This window comes from Lynx rufus, unplaced genomic scaffold (genome assembly GCF_022079265.1).
Source record: "Lynx rufus isolate CCGP_SWC_20201006 ecotype Redwood Valley unplaced genomic scaffold, mLynRuf1.p SCAF_8, whole genome shotgun sequence".
Classification (NCBI taxonomy): Eukaryota; Metazoa; Chordata; class Mammalia; order Carnivora; family Felidae; genus Lynx; species Lynx rufus.
In genome coordinates this window covers 86301390-86314874 of record NW_025814896.1, presented here as the reverse complement: position 1 = coordinate 86314874, position 13485 = coordinate 86301390, and the positions used below count along the sequence as shown (strand labels likewise).

The window sequence follows — 13485 nt, the reverse complement described above, 5'->3', positions numbered from 1 at the left end:
TGCTCATGAAGAGGAATAGACACTCCAGCTTCCCAGGCTGAGCGGAGAGGCCACTCTGGTATCTCATAGTACTGGTGGAAGAAATAGAACAAGAGGCATCACCTGGCCAGGAGGAGCTTGGAATTCAAATGCAGCCCTTCTGCTCAGTCTGAGCTCATGCTCCCATGCCCAGCTAGTTCCTGTAACATGGACCTGCAAACAAACAGTCTTCAGGTCCTCCTCTTTGCACCTTCAAACAAATGTTCCCTTTAGAATTATGAAGCCGACTACTTCCATGCTCAGCTGTGTTTCAACACCTAAAGAGTCCGGGTGAGGAATCCATGGGAGAAAACAGGCACTATGTCTGGCAGAATTGTAGACTCTCATCGGTGTAAATGAGGTGTTCAATAAGTGTCTCCCTGCTTGCCACTCTGTAATTAAAAAACAAGTAAACCCCAGGAAATCAAACGTTTTATTGCTTTACTTAATGATGTTCCAAATCAACCCCCTCCCACACCCCGATCTTTCATTAGCAGGTCTCTAAAACAAACATGCCAGGTCTTGTCCCTGCCCTCCATCAGTCTGGTGACTGGTGGCAGGAGAAACAGGACCTGAGTAGCAGGACTGAGCAACACTGACGTCACTGTTTGTACCACTAGGTCTGTAGCTAATGTGTCATGGCCACAGGCAGGGGTGGGGCAGGGGGAAACAACCAGAGCGAAGAGAACAAAGAGAAGAGGAGGAAAAGTGAGAAAACAAAGGGAGAAAAAGAAATAATTGAGGAGACACACGCTGCGAAGACTAAACTCTCACCACAGTAACCATGGATTTCAGACCTCTGATGAAGCCATGTGGTTTCAAGAGTCAAGTCAATGTATGACAGCAATGGGGATGACGTATGTGAAACTAGAACAGGTAACACCTGCTGGGAAATCTGTCCAGTGGCCCCCCAAAGCTGAAAACACATTTGAGAATATCTATTTGTCTGTGTTTTGTTCTCACCCTTATTCAATGTCTGTCCTGTATATGTTTTATGATTTACATGATATAGCAATGTAGCAGTACATGATATAATTTATAAGTAAAGAAATATATTGGGGGGGGTGTCTGCTCAAATATTTTCTACTCATGGAGTACATAGTCAAAAGAGTTTGGAGACCACTTAATCAGGATAATGACAAAAATTATTAAAGCCTCCACTATCCTTCCTAGCGAGGCTTGGGGCCTCACCCAGGCCCTCTGCCAGGCTGGCTTCACTCTAGGAGGAAAAGTCTGCCAGGAAGGCTCCTCTCCTAGCTACTTTCTAGTGCCTCTTATCCCTAACAAGAGTGAAATCACTGGCATTTTGGTGAAACAGAAAAAATATTATTGGGACTACTACTATCTAAAACCCCCAGCCAGCCTCTGAGGAAGTCACATCGTGGTGAGAAGGCCTCTTTCACAGGCCTACCACACACAACTGTGGCCATGGAAAGGCAATGTAATCCAGCCCATGTCCTGCTCACCAAGCCTTGCGCCTGGAGAGGGGTGTGTCTGCTTCAAGGAAGGGGCACCTTTCACTAAGGCTCACAAAGGTGTTTGTCAGGATTACCAATAGCCCTGCTCTCATAAATACACATTTATTGCTTGTTTTGTCTTAGTCTAATAATAATTTTGAGTTTCCAAACCCTGGAAAGTGTGCATCATGGAGGGGGTGGCAGAATGGGGCTCCAGTCAACAGGTGCAGCTCCCCAAAACGCAGCTCACCACAGGTGAATACAAGAAAGCTAAATATCATTTTCTGCCCCTATGTCTCAGGGACACCATGAAGCCATCTGACTGGATGAATTGTTCCACAAATAAAAAAAGAAAAAGAACTAACGCCTCAGTCCACCATCGGTTGGGGCCAACATGTTGCCTAGGTCCTTGGCACATGGCCTCAAATGTCTCCACTGGACATAGTCACCCAACCATGGAAGGTCCCATCTCACTCAGCCTGAGACCACGGTGGAATAATGCAATCCTTTTGAATACAGCCACAGGGGGCCATAGACGTCCCCACATGTCCCTGCTCACCCTCATCTTCCTGCAAATTCCACTGATTTATTTTACTGGGAAATGTGGTGTTTCCCCCCAAAATGTGTTCTTCTCCCTCATAGGGAGTAATTTTGCTTCTCAGTCATCAGGTAGCGCTGAGAAAGGGAGCGTGTCGGGTGGGCCTCTGTGGGCTGTCTCCATGTTTGCCTGGGACCCTCAAGCATCGGCCTTGGGCTCTTTCATTGATTTGACAAATTCCTTGACTTCTTCTTCCAGGGCCTTGTTCCTCCTCTCAACATCCTCCCGGGAGCGCTCCACATTGCGGAGGCTGATTTCCAAGGCTGCAAATTTCTTCTTCTCCTTCTCCAGTTCTTCATTGAGCCTCACCACCTTGGCCCAGACATCGTAATTTTCCTTCTCAAGGCTGCAAGGAAGAAAATAGCAGAATGAAAGAAGAGGGTAGGACCTCTAGACTGTCCCTTCACCCTTGCTCACAACACCCTCTGTCCATTTTCCTTTCTACATCACAAGACCTATAGCCAACCTGAACCTCTTATTAATGTTCCACCCACCCCCACACACGCAGACTTCTCAGTAAGCCTGAATTCCCAGGGCATGTCTGAACCTCTCTTTTGTCATTTTAACACCATCTTGTGACATCTCTTGTGTTGTTCCTTCTCATGTCATTCTATGTTTTGTATCCTCCAGAAGATAATAGTCTTTGAAAGAAGGAACCACCTCTAACATATGTATATTTTCACCTCCACAGCACCTTGCACGTGTCCTGCTCAACAGAAATGTTAATTGACTGCTGAGGCCCCATATTCCAGATTCCCAACACCTTTGCACACATGAGGACCTGCTCATCCTGCTTCCATGGAGAGTACCAGCGCCATCTCTTATCAAGACCCCCTAGGGGTGGAGGTTTGGAGAAGTGTGGGGAACTGCCATTTGGAAGCAGAGGTCCTGACAGCCCCACCCCCACTTCTGAATCTGCTCCAGGTGAAAAATCTGTTGGGTTCCCGAATTCCCAGAATTTTCACTGTTACTGGTCCAAATCTTAGTCTAGTCCCAGGTGCTCCCTGCTCTGCAGGCTATGCTGAATTAACTCCTAGGAATGAGAGTACAATGCCATTTTTAAGCCCAAAGAGGAAATTTCAGGACTGTGGGGAGATTGTGTGACTGGAAGTTTGCTTCAGAATTCCATTCTATGAGATGCTGCCTCTCTGCCCAACCCCCTCCAAATGGCATATTTTGTATAGAAAATTGAGCTCTCATTTGAGCCCAGCCTGGCTTCTATCTTCAGGGGCTTTGGCCCATTCTGCATGTAACAGCCCATCTTTGGAGCCTTGCCTACCCCTGCCTATCTCTTCCTACAGATAATCTAGTCTCATTCCTTCTGGCCCTCTCATTACAAATCTAGTTTTCTTCTCAGAGTTTACTCTTGCTGCCATCTTGCTTTGGGAGAAATCTCAATTGAGAGAATACTGCCAGATTTTGACCACTGATTCCAGTGGAGAGGTAGAATCTGAGTGGGCTCAGGAGCCTGACTAATTCAGGTTCAAATACCTGATTACATCAAATACTGATGATCAGTTGTGTGACCCTGAGGAATCTTTTAATACCTCCTGAGCCCCTATTTCTTCTATAAAATGGGGATATTACCTATTTTGCAGGATTTCTGTGGGGATTACATGAAAATGTGTATCTGGGGCACAAAGTTCAGAGCAGGCACTATGGACTGTTAACTCTCCCTCTGTTGAAAATGGAGGACCCTTCTGATGGATGAATTCAGAGAACTTGGTTCCATTCAGAAGGAGCAGCCCTTCCATGGCAGCTGGGTCTTTCCCTACCTTGTCAGTGACATTCACGTCAGAGTGCAGTGGGAAACTTCTCTGGGGCTGCTTCCCTCAGAGTCAAGATGGCACATGAGTGTTGTAGGCCTACAGATGATTGACTTCAGGATCTTAGACAAAGGATCTCCATTTTGCTTTTAGATGGGCACCCCTCTATGTAGGGAACAAAGAATGAGGGCTCACAAAAGTCTTCCTGTCATGTACCTGAGTCTCAATGGACTGAAAAGTGGTCATGATTGGGAAAACCCTACTAGTTCATATTTCATTGTCATGATTAGTGTTAATATGGATTAAGCCGGATTGAGCCTTCCTCTCATGAAAAGTCAGTGGTGTGAAAAAGATTTCAAGAAAGTAGTTTATCTACCCAAGAGAGCAAATTGTGTCCAGGCATCTTGGGATGTGCATGAAAATTGTGGCATGAGCTGCCTCACTGGTCTTCCATTCACCCCTGCGGCCTGTACTCCGTAGGAAGCCAGTGATTCAGTGAAGCTTTAGTCAGGTAGATCTTCCTAGAAACTCTGCTCCACACAGGCTTTCAGGGGGCTGGAAAGGCCTCCTGCACTTGTCTGCCCTCTCTCCTCTCAGTCACCCCCTGCTTCTCCAGCTCACCACGGCTCTTCCTGTGCATTAACATGCCAGACCTGCTCCCTTCCATGGACTCTGCACCTTTGCTTCTCCCTGCCTGGCCTGATCTTCCCCAGTATGTGGACCTGACTCATTCCCTCTTCTCTTCAGCCCTTTGCTCTGATGCCACCTTCTCAGTGAAGCCTTCCTGACCACATTATTTAACATAATGTGGTCCCTCTTCTTGAGCCCTTCCCCAACTCCTGCCCTGCTTTATTTTTCTCCATTGCATGTTCCATCCTCTGACATAGCATATATTTTAATTATGCTATGCCTTCCTATAGAAGGAAAATTCTATAAGCACAGACAAAACTTTTGTTTGTTTTGTTCAGTGCTGTTTCCCAACAGCCAAGATAGTGTCTGGCACACTATAGGTGCTCAATAAATATTTTCAGAATGGATGTATTACATTAAGATGAACAAAATTTAAAGTTCCTCTTCATTCATTACAGCATGCCGATCCTTAAGGAACAACTATTTGGAAATGGTTGCTTAAGCCTTGTAAGCTACATACTTAACTTCTCATGAATTTAACCTAAATAGAGTTTTCACTAATTTGGTCATCTCATTACTCCCTTTACCCCTTCCTGTAATTAAGCCCAATTGCTGTAGATTAGTGTGTTCTCTAAACTCAAGCTTTCTAATATCATTTCTTAGCAGATGAGAACAGTCCCTGTTACTGCTGAAGATGGAGGCCGGGTGGCTGCTCAGGACCCCTCTGCATGTGACTTACTTTTTGATCTGTTCCTCATACATTTGCTTCTGTGTTTCTATTTCCTTTTGCAGTTCCTGGACCACCCTCTGCAAGGATTCAAGTTCCTCTTCTCCAGAGTTCTTTTTTCCAGGTCTGGTTTCAGAGTTTGGGCTGGCAAGAGTTTCTCTCTTGGAGTCACAAGCATGGGAAGAGACAGCAGCTGCCCCATCCCCAGGGGCCCCAGGCAGGGAAGGGATGTTATCATAGGTGGAAGTCCGCTGGGAGTCAGAAAAGTGGGGCATACCTTGAGACATTGTTCTCCGGTGCCCTTCCCCTGCCTTTACCTCTGAAGAGGGCGACCAGAACTCATTCTTAAAGATCTCTACTTTGTTGCTGTTGGCACCTTGAAATGCCGATGTCAAGAAGCATTTCCGATTAGGGAGCGTCTGAGTCCTTTTTCTCGACTGCAGCTTCCAATCTCCTAGCTTTTCCTTGGGGGCTTTACTGCTCTCTTCAAAATACCCATCACTCGGCTGTTGTCCAGTGGGGCTTCCTGCGTCTGAGTCGCTGGTCTAGAAAAAAATGGCCACGGATGTCATGTGGGTTTTCCCATATGTATCATGTTCCCAAGATAAGGAGTAGTGACTTGGCTGCACACCCGTGAAACTCTTAATTAGAAGACCATCTGTTAATTCATCACGTTAGTTAGATGTGCATGATCTGTGTGGTGTTTCTTTAAGAAGGTATTGCACTTAAGAGGAATTCATGCTCTCAAATCAATGGTTTATTAGTGGTTAAGAGAGTCTCAAACTAGGATTCTTCCATAGCTTTAGGATAAGGAGATCTTGCTAGCTAGAACTCAAAATCCAAAAGGCATAAAATGCAAGTCTGATAAATTCAACCCACATGGGTTTCCATGACCCCCTAAATTAAAAAAATAAACAAAGAAATTGCATATAAAATCAAAAAAGAAATGACAAACTAGCAAAAATATTTGCAATACATATCACAGACAACAAGCTACTCTCTCTAATATATAAAGTTCATAAAACTCGAAAAGAAAAAGACCAGCAACCAACAAAAATCTAGACAAAGGACAAGATCAGACAGTTCACAGAGGAAAAGAAAAATGCAACAAGCCTTTACACATAAGAAAATATGTTCAGTTTCTGCCATTATCAAAGAAACCCAAATCAAAATTAAAACTACTGAATATCAGTTTACACCTCTCAGATAGGACACGTCCCCAAATTTGAAAACACATTCTGCTAGTGAAACTGTAGGGAAACAGGTTCTTTCGTGCATTGCTAGTGGAAGTACAAAATGGCACAACCTCTATTTAACAATTTTAATAAAAATTACACAATAATCTACTTACCCTCTGATTCAGCAATCCCAATTCTGGGAATTTATCCTAGAAATACATCTCCTGAGTATAAAATGAAGTATGGTCAATATTATTCATTGCAGCCTTGTTTGTTGTACAAAGGAATGAAAACAAATTGGTCAAATGAGAAACCTGTCCATGTATTGACATAAAAGGGTCTCCAGGATATACTCTAAAGTAGAAAAATGCAAGACATGAGCAGCATGTGTGTATGTGTGTGTACATGTGTGTGTAGAGAGAGAGTAAGAGATGTTACATTTGCATAAAAAAAAGAAGTAAATAATTTACATTCATATCTGCTTGTATTTGCATAAAGGAACACTGGAAGGGTAAGTATGAAACTAATGAAGGTGGGGAAGGATGGGGTAGATGGAGATAGCAGAGGGAGCAAGCTTTCTCAATCTATATCTTTTTCTCTTTTTTATTTTTTTTAACCATGTGTATATATATTTTGAAATTAACTTTAAAACAAAAAAAAAGATAAGGAAAAAGAAAAAGAATGAGCCCTAAAATCAGAAAACAAGACTCAAGCTCTCCTTCTAATCCCTCTAGCTAATCACCAGCTTTTGCAACCCCACCTGGAGTCAGAATCACCTGCGCCTCAAGGTGAGAACCAGAGCTAAATCCCATTCTTCAACATCCTAGTGCTGCTACCTTGGGCCAGCTGGTCAACCTCCTTGAGACTCAGCTCCTGAATGATAAAATGTGGATGATAAATCCTGCCCTACAGAGTTACGGTGAGAACCCCAGAGGTGACCTATTTATGTTTGTCATCACAGTGGCTGCTCATAGCTACCCACAATATTACAATAAATAGCAGAAACCTGTCATATGAGCCTGACAATGACTACTCTTAAGGACTGCTAGTAGGACTTCATTAAAGGAAGTATGAGCATTTCTAAATATTAATTTCATTTGAGAGTGTTAGTAAAATGCACTGTGTATAGACATCACCTAAGAAAAATCAGTACCACTATCTACCTTTTTTCCCAATACTTTCTTAATTATCCTCAGGATTAATAGTACTGCAGGCAACTGACATTACCAGGTCAGTCAGAAATTTTAAATTCATTTCTTGGTCACACATAAAGAACCAAGCTGCTACATCAAGTTCATGGGTTTTTTTTAAAGTATTTGTCTCCATCAATATATAAAAATATTTGAGCTTTGTAACTAGTCTACATTTCAGAGGCTGAAGAGTTTTTTGACATTGGGAACGTGAGCCCCAACACTTCAGTACAAATGAGGGGGTTGACATTGCTGAGACAGCTTATCAGGGAATGAGAAATATTACACGAACACATCACATACGCTGAGAAAGAAATCACGTTTCATGGGTTAGCAGGAAACCAGTTCTCTCTGGACTTTCACCCGGAGTTTTCAACAACTCTTGCTAAAACACTTACAATGTGATATATAATTTCCCCTATTGAAATTCCCTGGACTGTGCCTGGAATGGCTTCCCTTTTTGAGCGGACTTTACTGAGGACTCCCATTGCTCAGCCATTAGGAGATTGGCACACATGTCACTAATCCCACCTCCAGGATGCCAACAGAGACTAGATTTGAAAGAGGCCAGGCTTTCAAAACGTATTCAAATGGGTATCTACCATCTGTGCCCATTGCCACAGCATCATCAAAAACTCCCCCACATTGCCACACTAGACAAGCTCTTACATAGAACGACTTGGACTAAAGGAAGAGTCAGGTGGAAAAAGAAGGCTCTCGGCACTTACCGTGTTACTAAAGCTGTCTGTCCTAGACATCGTGGGGTCTTCAGTGGCATCCCAACCCACAGAACTTCGAGCCACTGGAGCTTTCTTGGGGTCATTTTTTTGAGCAGGGGGTGACAAGGGTGTATCCTTGGACTTGGGAAACAGAACTTCATGGTCTCTGATCATCATGGTCATCACTCTTTGGATCTGAGGAGTCCCTGAAAGAAAGAAGAAAGAGATCTGTAGAGTTGTACCATGGCAGGAGGCAGACATTCCTAAGGGTCTCCATCATGGGATGTCTCTAAACTTGGCTCTAAAACCACAGAGTCCGAAAAAATGTCATTTTGCTCCTCATGGGACACTTCTGAATTGCTTGAGGTAGAAGATTGTGGTGGAAGAGAAGAGATAGAAGAAGGATACGGGAGTGGGTAAAAGGGGGTTATTTTCAGCCTGTATGGTCCTTTAGTCAGTCTTTGATCAGAAAATAGGCAGTATAATAGTAGAGAAAATGAAGACATCTTTCTCCCCTCATGTGGTCCTCAACATGACATCTGATTTCTTATTGCACACATAATAAATATGTGCTAGGAGTACTGCCTTCCCAAATCCATGGTAGACATCAATACTCTATGCCAGGACTTTTGCTCACTGAACCAAGACACAACCACAAGTGTGGCCTTTTTGTGAATTCTTACAAGTGGCCTTTTTGTGAATTGTCTTCTAAAGTCAAACTTGCTTTCTCCACTTTCTTGCAAATTCGCTTTCTCTGGCTAAGGCTATTTAAAAGTAATTAAAGACTAAGAAACACTAGCTGTTTTTGTGCTAGCCTATTGTACTCTGTGACCATTGGGTAAATTTTGAAACTCTCTGCTGTGCTGTGATCCAGAAAATGGACATAATTCCTGCCCTGCTCCTTTCACAGGGCTATTTCACAATTTGGGCAAGTTAGTCAACAGAAAATGTTTGGCAATTTGCAGAGCACTTCGGTAGCTGTGTAATTGTCGTTACTTCCTCTGCACTCGACTTCCCCACAGGACCAGTCTTACCTCTCATGATCACAGCAGGGTCTTCAACCTTTGACCTGATGAGATTCACACCAATCACAGTAGCCAGGTTATCCACGCTCATTTTATTAACACCACAGTTCAACTGGATTTCATGTAGGAACCTGTGGGCAACCAGGAAATCCCATAGTAGGAAACAGGAAGTTGCCAGAAGGAAGCACTTCCAGCTATCAATGAGATCTCAGAGATGGATCTCATCTCCTTCCTTCTAGTCTCAGGAAGGGGACCAGTCTGGTCTGCTCTGCCCACATGAGTTTAGCTTCACCTTGAAAGACTCAAGATCAAGGTAGAAGAGAAGCCAAGAGGGGTCTGTCCAGCTTCTGGTGGTGGCATTGGGGCTGGGAATGGAGTGTTGGCAGGAGGCAGGGTCCAATGCAGGGAGCTAAAAGGAAACTAGAAGGACTCAAATGGGTATCTGACTATCCCTAGTCCCAATTTCCTAGGCTTATCTCCCAGGTTCTCAGTATCCATCCCACCCAAGTTTCCAGAGAAGAAAACTTTCTCATGAGGAGATGTCACAGAGGGGAATGAAGAAGTGACTCTTGCTTCATCCTCTGATTATAGCACCGAGCATCTCAAATTCTCAGTGGGTGCTCAATAACTAGCAATGAATTTTTACTATAATTCTACCCATTGGAGACATGAAGCTCTCCTCAGATTCACTATATTAAAAAAAAAAAAAAACTGAAAACATCAGCAAAGGAATTTCTACTCTCTCTAAAAACCATTTTTAAATGAATAGGCTGAAGCAACATAAAATTCCAAATACATAGAAATTATCAAATAAATGATGGTGCTTTCAAATGAGGAAACATTATGAAATATTACAGATGCGTTTATAATCCTACTTTAGGACAGGCAGAAATGTTCACAATATAATATTAAGCCCAAAACAGCAAGACACAAATATGTACAAGAAATTGTTCCCCTATATTTATATTGATGTATGTAAAGATCTATCATAGAAAGAAAAACGTCCAGAAGGAAACATGCCCAAATAATAATAGTGATCTTTGCTGAGTGAGGAAAAGGCATTATTTTTATTTCTTATTTATGGTATGTTGTATTTTCCTTTTGCAAAGCATGCATCACTTTTATAATCTAGAAACCACAACAAAAATTTTTTTAAATAAAAGCAAATTTCAGCTCTGTCTGGCAAGAAGATCCAGATTCCCAGCTCAGACAGACCTGGGTCCATCTACGCACTACATGTTGCCGCAGAGAAGGCACGCAGGTCCTCAGAAAGGGAAATAAGAAGGGTGGCCAGGAATGAATCTAGGGCACTAAGTTATGGTCCAGAGTCAGGAAGATGGAAGATCATTCTAGAAACATTCATAAGGATTCTGGGTTTTAATACATGTCCCAGGACTCCAGGTAGCACTTGGGCAGGCCTGGAAGAGGAACATGTTCACTTCATGTGCCAATCAGATTTTCAGCGGATCTTTTAAATTATCTTGTGGACATAGGGAACAAACTCAGTGCTGTGTGAATACAGTTGACCTTCCCAAAGTCTGGACCAGAAGCTCTGAGTTCACAGGGACACTCTTTCCTCCTCTAACCAGGTGCTTCTTTCTGATATGGCTGGAAACTGATACCAGGGGACTCTTACCTGCATATGTAGCTCAGGAGGTTATAGTTGTCTCGAGGAAGGATGGACAGCTGCTTCACCAGCTCCTGCTGAGCCTGGGAAGAGATTTTGAACACCCTAAATGAGCCTGCTCACTTGCCAGCAATGAGACTCTGGAACATAGGGAACATAACTGATGTATCTGTGCAGAAAGCAACACTTTGGTACTCACTCCTGTTCCCATAGTTTTGTGTGTTTTTTAAAAGCTTTTTATGTCCAAATAATTATAAATTCACAGGAAGTTGTGAAAATAGTATGGAGAAGCTCACAGGTTTTTATACAGCACATTTCTTTATTTGTCTCTAATCATGCCCTCTTCCCCAACTCGGAACTACTCTAAGGCAAGGACGATTTGACATCTCATACTCACAGTAATTGTTTGCTTAGTGAATGCTTAAGATATAACACTCCAGTGAAGCACTGGATCACATCCAAATACCCCAAGTCACTTTAAAAGTAGTGAGAGAAGAAGGAAGCTTCGGAGAAGGATTTTAAGCATTATGGCCTTGCTGAGATCTGCGGGGACACAGGACAAGCTGACCAATCGTGGGAAAGGCAGGTAATGTTGGAATGTTCTACCTTCATGATGACCATGAATGTTAGAGAAGAAATTCATGTGCCAGGGAGAGGAAGGACATAGAGCTTTCTTAGTTCTTTTCACCAGCAGCTGCCTGTAGGGTCTGTAGTCACTGTCAGTAACATCGCGATTGTAAAAGTGTGCCAGTTAACATGAGACATGTAGGCTCCCTCAAACCTGAGCAGCTCCTCCTGGAGAAAATGCACCCTATGGCCTGTCAGCCTGCATGTAGTGACTTGGTGCAGACCCTCTGTATCTAGAATACCTGCTTCATATTAGGATTCCCTCTTCCAGTTTAATGAGTGAATTCTTTGTAAAGGTTGCTATAGATTCATTGCCCTCAACTACCACTCCTGCCACATTTTCACCAATGAGGAAGGCTGTGGTCTCTCTGCCCTGACCAGATGTGCGTTACCACAGATCAGAAACTCAAGCATGTTGAGGGGTGCCTGGGTGGCTCAGTCGGTTAAGCGTCTTACTTCAGCTCAGGTCATGATCTCACAGTTTGTGGGTTCAAGCCCCAACAGCTCAGAACCTGGAGCCTTCTTTGGATTCGGTATCTCCGTCTTTCTCTGCTTCTCCCCTGATCACGCTCTGTCTCTCTCTCCCTCTCTCCCTCTTTCTCAAAAATAAACAAACACAAAAAAATTAAAAAAAAAAAAGAAACCCAAATATTTTGAGATGGAGAAAAGTTGGGAGAAGCAGGTCTAAAGCGAATAAGTTCAGGGGTGGGAGTCTTATTGTCAGATCTGCATCCACATACCTCTTTGCTTTTCCTGGAGCTATGGGGTGAGAGATTGCCTGAAACACTGATGCTTTTTAGCCAACTTTTAAACCTCATTCTATAAAATGTTATTAATTTCACAAGGGTGAGCTGTATTAATTAAGACTTCTCATGTCGTCATCTCACTCTTTCCCCCAAAAATTTATAAATCATGCACAAAATCATTCAGTTACTTATTTTATTTTATTTATTTTTTTAATGTTTATTTTTGAGAGAAAGAGAGACCGAGTGCAAGTGGGAGAAGGGGAGAGAGAGAGGGAGACAAAGAATCGCAAGCAGGATCCAGGCTCTGAGCTGTCAGCAAAGAGCCCAACGAGAGGTTTGAACTCACAAACCGTGAGATCATAACTTGAGTCAAAGTTGGACGCTTAACCAACTGAGCCACCCAGGTGCCCCTGGTTATTAATTTTAAAGTGGCTTGAGGTGTTTGATTATAGTCCCATTCTTTTTTTTTTTTTTAAGTTGATTTATTTATTTTGAGAGAGAGAGAAAGCACACAAGCAGGGGAGGGGCAGAGAGAGAGAAGGAGAGAATCCAAAGCAGGCTCCACACTGTCTGCATGGAGCCTGATGCAGGCCTCAAACTCACGAACCGTGACATCATGACTTGAGCCAAAACCAAGAGTCGGACGCTTAACCAGCTGAGACACCCAGGTGCCCCATTATAGTCCCTTTCTTTTTATTTTATTTTATTTTATTTTATTTTATTTTATTTTATTTTATTTTATTTTTTTAACTTTGTAATTTAACTTTATTTTTTATTTTTTTAAATTTACATCCAAATTAGTTAGTATATAGTGAAGCAATGATTTCAGTAGATTCCTTAATGCCCCTTACCCTTTTAGCCCACCCCTCCCACAACCCCCCCAGCAACCCTCAGTTTCTTCTTCATATTTATGAGTCTCTTTTGTTTTGTTCCCCTCCCTGTTTTTATATTATTTTTGTTTCCCTTCCCTTATGTTCATCTGTTTTGTCTCTTAAAGTCCTCATATGAGTGAAGTCATATGATTTTTGTCTTTCTCTGACTAATTTCACTTAGCATAATACCCTCCAGTTCCATCCACGTAGTTGCAAATGGCAAGATTTCATTCTTTTTTGATTGCCGAGCAATACTCCATTGTATATATATATACCACATTTTCTTTATCCATTTATCCATCAAT

At 42.7% G+C, this 13485-nt stretch overlaps 1 protein-coding gene across 4 annotated transcripts in view; it reads right to left on the bottom strand.

The window, feature by feature from the left end:
- Positions 1-433: 433 nt before the first annotated feature.
- ARHGAP25 (Rho GTPase activating protein 25) overlaps positions 434-13485 on the bottom strand; it is a 90854-nt gene continuing 77802 nt past the window's right edge. For all 4 annotated transcript variants that reach the window (XM_047068116.1, XM_047068117.1, XM_047068119.1 and 1 more), the window contains 5 exons: positions 10945-11018; positions 9318-9439; positions 8293-8489; positions 5209-5741; positions 434-2419 (listed from right to left, as the gene is read on the bottom strand). In XM_047068116.1, the coding sequence (XP_046924072.1) occupies positions 2212-2419; positions 5209-5741; positions 8293-8489; positions 9318-9439; positions 10945-11018 (1134 nt within the window). In that variant the 3' untranslated portion in view covers positions 434-2211. The remainder of the gene's footprint in view (positions 2420-5208; positions 5742-8292; positions 8490-9317; positions 9440-10944; positions 11019-13485) is intronic.